This window comes from Chelonia mydas, chromosome 1, assembly GCF_015237465.2.
Source record: "Chelonia mydas isolate rCheMyd1 chromosome 1, rCheMyd1.pri.v2, whole genome shotgun sequence".
NCBI classification, from domain to species: Eukaryota; Metazoa; Chordata; order Testudines; family Cheloniidae; genus Chelonia; species Chelonia mydas.
The window spans coordinates 15,432,084-15,443,523 of record NC_057849.1 but is presented as its reverse complement, the minus strand read 5'-3'; the positions used below and the strand labels follow the sequence as shown (position 1 = coordinate 15,443,523).

The following is an 11,440-nucleotide window of genomic DNA, read 5'->3' as shown; positions in this document are numbered from 1 at the left end:
GAAAGACACAAACCTGGAAACACACCTAGATTTACACCTACCTATCTTAGCAGTATCTGAGCACCTTACAATGTTCAATGTACGTATCCTCACCTCACCTTTGTATAAAAAGGTTATCCCCATTTACAGATAGGGAACAGAGGCACAGAGGCTCAGTCACTTGTCCAAGGTCACACAGGAAGTCTGTGGTAGAGCTGGGAATTGAACCCAAATCGTCCTTGCTAACATCATTACTTACCCTGCTGAAACAAGTCTACTTCCTTTTTCATGTATCTTCTCTTATGGTGGAACACCAACTCCACAAATATTATTACAAAAGAAACTGGGGAGGGGGGAAATAACAGAAGTTCCATCTCTTGCAAACAGAAGAATCTCTATGAGTCATCATCAAGATTTACATATTGGACTTGCAAATTAGACCTACGAGAGGCCTCTATCACTAAGCAAAAGGAGTATCTGACCCTATATGGCCCATGGTCGCTAAAAGGGACCTGACATACATTGCCTGTGGGTTACACAAATATTTGCTAGAAACAGAATAATAGGAATCAGGATTCCTGGGTTCAGTTCCTGGCATTGGGAGGGGAATGTCACCTACAGCAGGAGTTACTGACATTCATGGCAGCACTAAATATTATCTAGACCAGCCTTATAAGCTCTAACAATGATTTAGAGCCAAGCTGACACCGTTTCCAATAACACTTTCAAAAACTCTCAGCTATCACCTAATCCTCCAATCCCATCCAATGATGCCCAGATATTCATCTCTCTAGAAACCATTTGTTAATTAAGACCCAACAAATCCTTGGGGTATCCAAACTGACCTCAATGTGATATATTTGTCGTTTAATTATTACCCCTTATTTACAGACTTTCAGTAACTTTTGAGCCCCATTTGAATTCTACAAGTAAAATTATGAGACTGCTGAATGTTTTTACTAAGATATTACATCTGCTGTTTCCTTACATCTGCTGCTCACTATGTCACTTCTAGCTGTTTATAAATTTCTCCTTATATTGGTTCTAATATTTTTTTATAGATTTAAGGCCAGAAGGTGCCATTATGATCACCTATCTTACCTTCTGTATGACACAAGTCACTGAATTTCACTCAGTAATTCCTATACTTGTGGTTGAACTACAGCATAGCTTTTAGAAAGACATCCAATCTTCATTTAAAGACACAAAGCAATAGAGAATTTATCACTTTCCTTGGAAACCTATTCTAAAAGTTACTCTCTACCTTATTTTCAATTTGAATTTTTCTAATTTCAATTTCCAGTCTTTGAATCTTATGTCCATCTGCTAGATTAAAGGGTCCTGAATACCAGTTATCTTCTCCTTGTAGACCATGATATCCCATCACCTCTTTCCAAACATTCTCTTTTCATACACTAAACATATCTAGCTCTTGTGAGGCACATTTTCCATTTTAAGGAACAAAGTTGGACTTACCTATAACAACTGACAGATCAGCTGTAAGATCAGTAGTACCACACTGGCTTTTTTGAATTTGGTATTTTCTCCTTTCTCTGATTTAAAATAAATCATTGAGAACATTAATTCCTTCTTCAAAGCACGTCAGCACAGTAGGAAAAAAACTGGTAACCTACCTAATTAAAAAACATAATTAAAATTGAACTAGAGATGTTTGAATACTATACAGTGAATACGCTGTTCAACCAACTAAGTTTGTATTTTGTAGTGGCCAAATAGCACTAACTACTGAATGTTATTTTACCAATGCAGTCAATATTTATTCAATAACATGACTTTTCTGGTAGTTGGGCTAATCTACACTACTGCGGTAAATCAATTTAAGTTACGCAACTTCAGTTACGTGAACAACGTAATCTATGTTCCCTCTAATTTTTGACAGTCCGTGTGCGCAAAACATGTCTCCTGTGCAAATTTTTGACAGGCCATGTGCGCAAAAAAATTCTTCTGTGCAGATTGTTGCGCTTCTGTGCAAATTTTTGAGCGTGCAGTATTTTGCAGTGTGCGGGTACACACGCACAGCTTAGAGGGAACAGTGAATGTAACTGAAGTAGACGTAGTTAGATCCACTTACCACGGTGTCTACACTGTGCTGTGTCGACAGGAGAGTGTCTTCTGTCAACTTCCCTTACGCTTCTTGGGGAGGTGGAGTATACAAATTGATGGGAGAGTGCTCTCCCATCGATTTAGTGTGTCTTCACCAGACCCACTTAAATTGACACTCACTGCATCGATTACAGCAGTGCCAATCTACCGGTAACTGTAGACATGGCCTAGCTGCAGCTTTAGCTGTACTCTGCATCATCCAGTACACCATGCCCAACTGGTACTGTTGGTATTCAATGTATGCTCATCGGAACAGAAAGCCTTCATCTGCACACTGTCGTAAGCACACATTCAGTATCCCACCCATTTAATCATTGTTTCTTTTATTTCCCCACCTTTATTCGCTAATCAGCCAACTTTTGCTTTCCCAATAGATTTGTGGAAGTCTTTACCCCACTTCAAGTAACTTTTTCAGACCTTTTCTTTTTCCTAGAAACCTTTGTTTCATTCCTTTCACCTTCCTCCCCCGCCCCTTAGCAATCCATTAAAAAAATGTTTTGAGCCTGATTCAGCCATGTTTGCTACTTTTTTTTTTTATTTAAAGTTCAGAGGAAATGCAGGCTCTTGTGGCTTGAACATGGTGTCTTAAAATTCTCCAGATCTCGACCACATTTATGCATTTTAATACTTTTGCCCGCTGCATGTTCCACCAGATTTCCCTAAACCGTATTCTTGAAAATTAAATACTTGGTAACTATTGCCGTCTGTGATCCAATTTCCATAAGATGCTGAATCCAAGTGGCCCATGATTACGAACGCTAAGCTTCACTAAAATTCCAACTTTCTACTAGCTCCTGTTGAACAAGTTTCTGCAGCCCAGCACCTCCCACAGATATGCTACACGTGGACCGTTCTGCACTGCAGTTCCTGCAGGTTGTTCAAAACTGGCCATGCCCCCTCTCCCACTTGCCACCCGATTTTCTGCCTCCACAGCAGCAAAGTGGCAGCTCACTTTGCTCCCATCCTTTTCTTTTATATTTGTTATTTTTAGCTGTTTTCAGCCAGGAGTGAGTGTTATTTTTAATTCAAGCCTCCTTGCCTGGGTTTTGAGTAATGCAGTGGTCAGAACTGTGACAGATACAGCAGTTTCCTGCAATATCCTCAGAAGACCTTATTGTATGAAGTTTCCATATTATTGTGGGCCAGGATTGTATGTAATCCCTCTAGGGAAAGATGTGACAGAGGTGAAACCTGGGAATTCAAAAGACTATATTCAAAATGCTCCAAACAAATATGAACTTTTGGGACAATAGGTGTTAAGTGGATTTCCTGGAAAATCCCTAGGGAGAGGTTAATGCAAATGATCTCCAATTATGCAAAAACCTTGCCTTTGGAAGCTATGCTGTGAGGAAAGGGTCATTGTCCGCAGAAAGGCCTTAGATCTGGCCAGCTTTGTGTTCTGGATCTAAGATGGATGAACTTGTAACCAGAGAAAAAAATGAATTGTGGGTTTTGAAGGACTAAAACCTACCAGAGCCCGAGGTTGGAGTTGGGGGGTACCCTCTGGTAGACATTTTTGTTGGTGTGTAGTTTTTTAAAAATTGTTTTAATGTTTTTTTCTGTAATACTTTGACCTTGAGAATAAATATGCCTGCTTAGAAGGAGCTGTATGGTAACTTATAACTACAGGCAATATACTGGTCAAAGCCCTTGGAGAGAAGGCAAAATGCAGGTGCTGCCCTTGTAGGTTGATGACACAGTAGCACCCTACCAAAGGACATGCTTATCCCATCAGAAGGAAGAATTCTTCCTAAGGACCCAACAGACAGGAAGGTGGCAGCTACCCTAACAAAGGGACTTCGAAGCTTCACCAGCACAGCTCTCACAGCCACATGCTTTGTGAGAGTTACAATATCCTGGCTGGAGGACCCTAGGAACCTGGAGGACAGAGATCACCCTGGCATCAGCTCCATTCTTAAGAAAACTTCCCAGGCAACAGTACTCATGGCTGATGCCTCAGTGGATGCAATTTTCAGCCCTGGCTATAGCATCCTGCTCAGCAGCCATGCAACACCTATGGCTCCACCCCTAGAAAGTAGATGCTCACTCCAAACAAGTCCTACATTCCTCTAATTTCACAGGATCTCTCCTCTTTAGAGAAAAACTAGATTACAAAGTGGCAGAAAATGCTGCTAAATCTAAGCTAGGTCCTCCCCTCTCTGCAGAGTGCTCTGAGAGTACAAACCTGCTTTTAGGCAGAGACACTCCTTTCGCCTATTCTCCTCAGAGTACCACCAGAGGAAGAATGGCAGATTTATCAAGGGCAAGTCTCAGAACCCAGGATTGAGCAGAAAACCCACAGTTGGTCTCACAATGCCCAAGAGCCCAGCATGACGAGGAAATGTGCCTCTGGCTCAACTTGAATCTAGGAGGCAGAATTTCCCACTTTTCAGAGGACAGGAGTGCATTGACTATAGACCAATGGATGAGAGGGAGAGTGAATCAGGAATACTTCCATAAACTACAGGCTCCATCCCACCCCTTTTTATCCAGTTTCCCAGCTCCAGTGACTCCACCAAGCACAAACTGGTCCAGAATGAGATGTCCTGGACATAGCAGCACTAGAAGGAACTCCCTTAGAAGAAAGGTTTTCCAGGATCTACCTCATCATCTTTATTGTTCAGAAGTGCACTGGGGGTAGAGAGACCATTATCAGCTTCAAGAGATTCAACAAGTGGAAGAAAACAAAATTTTGCAAGGAGACCCTAGATTCCACAGTCTCATCCCTAATTTAAGGGGACCTCCTAACCTTAGTGGACCTGGCAGATACATATCTCAGTGTTCCCATATGCCAATGCTCCACAATCTACTGAGATCTGCTTATGGAACAGATCACTGCCAGTACCGAATGCTGCCATTTAGTCTCTCATTACCCCTGAGGGTCTTCACAAAGATGCTAGTGGTGATCATAGCCGGACTCAGATTGCAGAGTACTCACCATTACCCATTTCTGGACAACATTCTGATCAGAGCTGCGACCCAGGCTGGAGAGCACAATGCTATGATTTGGATTCTGGATCTCCTGTAAGTGCATGGCTTTATAATAAACATCAAGAAAAGTTCCTTGATTCCCTCCACAAGGATAACTCACCTGGGAGTGAACACAGACACCTTGAAGGCAAAGTCTACCCATCATTTGACAGATTCCAGAAGATCCAGTATCTCATATCTATACTGCAAAAGTGCATGAGGCCAACAAATGCTCAACTGTCTTCAGTTAGTGGGCCCCCTGGTTGCATAAACATGCATAGGGATCATCCCAAGAGTGTGACTGCACATAAGGTGTCTGACATATTACTGAAAGTATGGGACCACTCCCTAGAATGCATGAAGGATCACATGCTGGTCCCAAAGCAAGTACTCAACTCCCTAAAATGATGGGCAGTCCAAAGGAATGCTCACAAGCGCATTCCCATATGCCTTCCAGACCCTCTGGTTCACACAACTGATGCCAGCCTGTAGAGCTGGGGAGCACATCTGGGACCTGGAACCACTCAAAACATCTGGAACCACCAGAGAAAGGGACCATGGGATCAGTCTCCTAGAGCTCTGTGCCTTCAGACTGCCCCTATGAAGGTGCCAGAACCATCTAGTAGAAAATCATGTCCCGGTCCAGTCAGACAAAATAATTCCAGTTGCATACATAAGTAGGTTATAAGAACAGGGAACCCAGCACTACATGCAGAAATAATGAGATAAGGCAGAAAAGTCTGTCCCTTCCCTAAAAGCGATTCACATAAAAGTGGAGCTGAACCAAAAGGCAGATAGGCTCAGCAAATGCAAAGTTAACAACTCAGAATGGCGTTTGAACCAGAAAGTCTTCAAACTGATCTTGCAGTTGTTTGGTCTTCCAGCACCCGAATGCAAAATATCTGAAGTACTTTGCCAAGGAAGCATACCCTAAGTTCTTAGGAACAGATGCTTGCTGTATTCATTCCCCTTTCCCATTCACAGAGCAAATGATCCAAAAGATAAAGTGGGAACAAGCAAAGATGACAGTGTTAGCTTTATACTGGCCAAGGAGACCCTGGTTTGCTGATCTGATAGAACTGGAACCACTGTCATGGCTACCAGCAATACCAGACTTCTTTTTGTGAGGTCTATTTCCCCACCTGGACCCAGACCATCTTCATCTAACAGCCTAGCTTTTGAAAGGAAAACATCAGTAGCACTTGGCCTGTCTTCCAGGGTGATTGGGGCTTCGCTCTCATCCAGGAATCTCCACCTTAAGTGCCCATTTCTCCATCTGGACCAAATTCAGTATCTGGTGCCAGGGGCACACAGACCCAGGGATTCCAGCTATCCTGGGCTTTTTCCAAGGGTGTGTATTAATGTCTTTAACCCAACACCATAGCACTCCAGGTATCAGTGGTTACTAGCATTCTATTCACAGGATCCTCAGGATCCCTGGTAGCGAACCCCCAGGTTTCTAGATTTCTCAGCAGTCAGACTGGCCAGACCAGCCATCAGACCAATCTTTCTTAATTGGGATCTACCCTTAGCACAGAACACCCTGACCACTCAACCCTTTTGAGCCTCTGGCTTCAATATCAGCATTCTTCTCTCCATCAAAACCAGTTTTCTGGTTGCCATTGCATCTGCTAAGCAAGTTTCTGAGCTGGCAGACTTACCTGTGCAGGGACATTACTGTATATTCCACAATGACAAAGTGGTGCTGAGAACGCCAGGACCTTTTCTCCCCAAAATGAAACCTCCTTTTCATACCTGACAGGAGGTTATCCTTCATTCTGCTCAAAAACCACAGCAGCTGACCAAGAAGCTGTGGCACACTTTTGAGACAGAATTGTGGGAGACACCATGCGGCACAATGGAAAATGTCTTGCCTGATAATTTCCTTTCTATTAGCAGCATCATCTCCCACAATTCTACCCACCGTGGATAGCTTTACAGCCAAAGGTCAGCATTTTATATGGATTATTACTATGTAGGCAGTCATTTACTGTACATAATGAATTGGCATGATGTTATTGTTATTAATAGTCTTTCATGAATTTTACAGTTTTGGAACGACTAATTTGGCAGCAAGCAGGAGAAGTGGGGGATGGCCAGCACACACTGGGCTGCAGCTTTGAACCACCTCTGCGAACTCCAGAGAGGAGGGAAACAGCCCATGTGTAGCAGAATTGTGGGAGATACTCCTAGCAGAAAGGAAATTTGGTAAGGAATTTTCCATTCCTTTGATTACAACACACCAATTATTAATATAAACAAAAATAAGCAATTCTACACAGCTCATTTTTGAGCTATTCCATTGCAAAAGACAGGCAGGAAATCAAATCTCTTCCATTTAAGGAAGATGCAACTTATCTGGCAAGAGTGAACTGAAAATAATTTCAAGCATATACCTTTGGCAGGTAGCGACAGCGATTGTTTGTTGGACATGGCAACTTAAAGAGTACATGTTTTATTTCAGTATAGCTATGATAAGGATGTGAAGAGTAACCACGAAAGCAAAGGAAATTTAATGGATGACACTCTACTTTCAGCTACTGTAGCTGAAACACAAAACATAGTCTGGACTTTAGGTGCTGAATCAAAGCCTGTTAACTTGTAAATTTCTTTGTAATGAAACTATTACCAATTCCAGCATATTCACCAAAGATCATAAACCAAACAATTTTGGGCCTCAATTCACAACTGGTTTGGGAAAGGATTAGGAAAGAAGGCAATCTGAATTGAAGGTTAATGCATAAAGGTGGGAGTTAGGATATCAGCATTCTTTTCCTGTCTACCCAACAGACGTTGTGTATATCTGTGGGCAAGGCAGTTAACACGTGTCTCAGTTTACCAATCTGTAAAGTATCTACCTCTCATAACAGAGGTGTTGAGAGTCTTCATGTTTGTAAAGGCTCAATGAAAGGAAATGACACTCTAAGTGCAAAATATAATTTCACTATAGATATAACCCTGTTTCATGGGCTTCTCTAAAAACTTCTTTGCAGCTATCTTAAAACAAGACCACCACAATATAAACTTTTCTGTCAAGAAACCACAATTGGGCCAGAACTTCAATTGTGTAATATGCTATGAGTGCTGATAAATTTAACACTTCATTTGATTTTTTAAAATCTGTTTGTAGAAAGGAGAGCAGCCATCTAAAGTTACATAGAGACAATGAATTTAAGCGTGGAGCCATACTTTATGGCAAAGTTGTAAACTTTTTGTAGTGAGGCAATAGAAATACTGACAGGGGCTTTCTTCTTTCCTCCCTTTAGTTCGGCCTATGACAGGGACATCCAATATACTGTAAGACCACGAGTGACAACAGCTTGGCACAAGCCACAGTGATTCATCTCATCTGCACAGAATTTTACATCCATTTTATGAACAGTAAATATATAGAACAGGCTCATACTAACCCCTTCAATGCCAGATGACTAGAAAAGACAGCTTGCTTGAATCTACTAGCAATAAAATCTGCAGTTGATAAGCTCTGTTGTCACAGCCTTTGGTGGCTGTGGCCATACTTTAAGTACCCCAGTTCTAGAAACACACACAGCTATTAAAACCGAAATACCATCTAGAATGACTGACAATATTTCTGTATTAATTTTTAACTAGAAAAAAAGGCGTGAGGTATTTTCCATTTCATATATTCTCTCTTCTCTCCAACCTGAGTGCTTCTAATGTTATGTAAAATAAAGTGGAGGAACAAGTGCTTGTCACAGTATTCAATGTTGTAACATGTAGGTGATGCAGAGAAGACAATCCAATTCTTACCCAACTATGTACAGCTTTTCCATAATATTCAGACTGAACACTTCTCTTTGCCATCATAAAAGATAAAAATTTGCCATTTAGGCTTATAATTAACAGACAAAACAGAACAAAAATGAAAGTCACAAGGACTTTATAAATGAAGCAACTGCTAACAGTGGCTAAAAGGAGAACCAATAGCACCATCTACAGGAGACTGCAGTGTTGTTATGTACATAGATGTTCAGGACAAATATGTTAATCTTTTTAGGCTTTGTATTTTAGTCTGATGAGCATTTCTTCTATTGGAATTTAAAAAACTACAATATCAACAGTAAAATCACATCTTAAAAAAGACTGACGCAAAACCTGTATTATACTTTGGATGAATTATACTTACAGTAGTACTTCAGCACCAAAAATGGGCAGTTACGCTGATAGATGTATGTACAATTGAATGAGATGTCAAAGTCTTAAAATGCTTATTTATAATGAAATCTATACAAAATGGTTAAAAAAACTTTTCTATATACATTTTTTTAAAAAAAGAAAAGTATTGTCTTCATTACCAGAACGTATTAAAACAGCCTCTCCTGTCATTCCACCTGCACCCAAATCTCTCTCCGTGGCTTGTAACTATCATAAAAACCCAACATATTGCTTGAACAAGTCAAGTCATAAGGCTGAGGATTACCTCTGAAACATAGAACTAATCAATTTAAGCTTTTAAATCCCCAAAATGGTCATTTAAAAAACAGCATGTAAGAGTAAAATATAGATCTTTAAAAGCCTCAGCTTGCATCTGAATACAACAGGCTGAAGTTATGAGATAATGAACCAAATATTCCCAAACTCTAAACATTTGTTTTAAACCATAATACATTTCTGCTACCCCACAGCATTAGAATGAAAACATCTGCCTGTTTAACAGGAACTAGTTAAGCAACTTGGCCTGGTTTTAAATCATTGCATTTAAATAAATTATCAGAGGTTAATTAATTAGACTAAATGGGCATTTCATGTGCTTGTGACACAAAAAGAAATGTTTTGTACATTAAACTAGCATATTTCTTGCAATATATGAAAACAAAATCCACTAAACCATGTTACCTGTTAGTGATTTTGCTTATGTCCAAACATTCACCAACAAGTAATTAAAAAAATAAACTATATTTTATGCTTATTAAAAATATGAACATTAATTGAGCTCAAGTGCAAGAACACTAACCAATTCAGAAATTCTTGGGGCTTTTCCAGTACGGTCAGATACCTTTTATCTCACATGCTATTTACAAATACAAATATCCACTAAACATTCTTTGTGATGGTGTTTCGCTCAATAGCTACAAAAAGAAAGACACGGCAAAGTAAAAGGTCCCTTTTTACTGAAAAGTTTCAGTATCTGGTCAAGAGCTTCATAGCAAGAACTTCTACTCAATCTTTTCAATTCACTGTAGATTTGCCTTTTTTTTTTTTCTTTTTTTTTAAAGACATACATTCCACTGTCACAGGTTTACCATATCTTGGTAACTACATCTTTTTGGAAACAATTTTAAGATGTGGTTTCTGCAATACTGTCTTGTTAAAACACACTGATGCTTCAAGGGTCCAATGAACAACTCTAATAGGCAAAGTGCTCTAATACATCACAATACAAGGACATCTTGGACACGCAATTGCCAAGATGAATTTAAAGTGCACTCCAGTGTCCCAATTCATTAGGATTGTTCAGCAGAACTTTGAGAAGGGCTGGGCTCAGTGCCTTCCTCAGTACTGCTGTCCACATCTTGTTCCATTGCTGTCTCCTCATCATCAAGACGTTGACTAGTAAAGTTATTGAGCTCCAGGAGCCCACTGGGTTCCACTACCACATTGGAGCTGGAGTGACAAGGGATGGAGTATTGAGGGATAGTCTAAAGGAAAGAAAAAATGAAGTTTTAATATGCAGTTTTGGATTAAGTGAGTTAAGGATTTGTATGTTTAAATGAAAAAAGATACTCATGCCTATTAAACAGTTGTAAGAATCCCAGAAACACTTTCCCAAAGTCAATAAGTTTGTTTTCACCCTATTGTTACAATATTGCTAAATTAAATGTAGCATGAAAGGATCATTTTGCAGGATTTTTTCACTGAAGGATAAGTTGAAATTATTACAGTTAAAAAAATGATAGTCATGTGGTTAAGGCAGTTGGCTGGGACTCAAAAGATCTGGGATCAGTTGCCAGCTCTGCCAGACTTCCTGTGTAACCTTTGACAAATTACTTAATCCCTTTGCTATCGGGGCCATCTGTAAAATAGGGGTAACACACACTCACTCTCTGTATGTTCTGTCTATTTAGACTAAGTATTTTGGGGTCGAGACTTCTCTGACTGTTGTATGTACAACATATTGCACAATTGGTTCCTGAAACTGGTTGGATTAATACAAAGAAAGAATAATAGATTTAGACTGATAAAAGTACTATGGTAACAAACGAATATAATAAATGGCTAAATTGTTTTTTGTTTTTAATTTCTAGATCATATGGAAAATATATCTACATTTTAATTATTAAATTGATCATCAGATAGGTATTTTGATTTTGAAATTACCCAGACATCACAACCACACCTAAATATT

General features: G+C 39.8%; 1 protein-coding gene across 10 annotated transcripts in view; it reads right to left on the bottom strand.

The window, feature by feature from the left end:
- Positions 1–2,640: 2,640 nt before the first annotated feature.
- EMSY (EMSY transcriptional repressor, BRCA2 interacting) overlaps positions 2,641–11,440 on the bottom strand; it is a 62,807-nt gene continuing 54,007 nt past the window's right edge. For all 10 annotated transcript variants that reach the window (XM_043527761.1, XM_037883534.2, XM_037883724.2 and 7 more), the window contains one exon: positions 2,641–10,733. In XM_043527761.1, the coding sequence (XP_043383696.1) occupies positions 10,539–10,733 (195 nt within the window). In that variant the 3' untranslated portion in view covers positions 2,641–10,538. The remainder of the gene's footprint in view (positions 10,734–11,440) is intronic.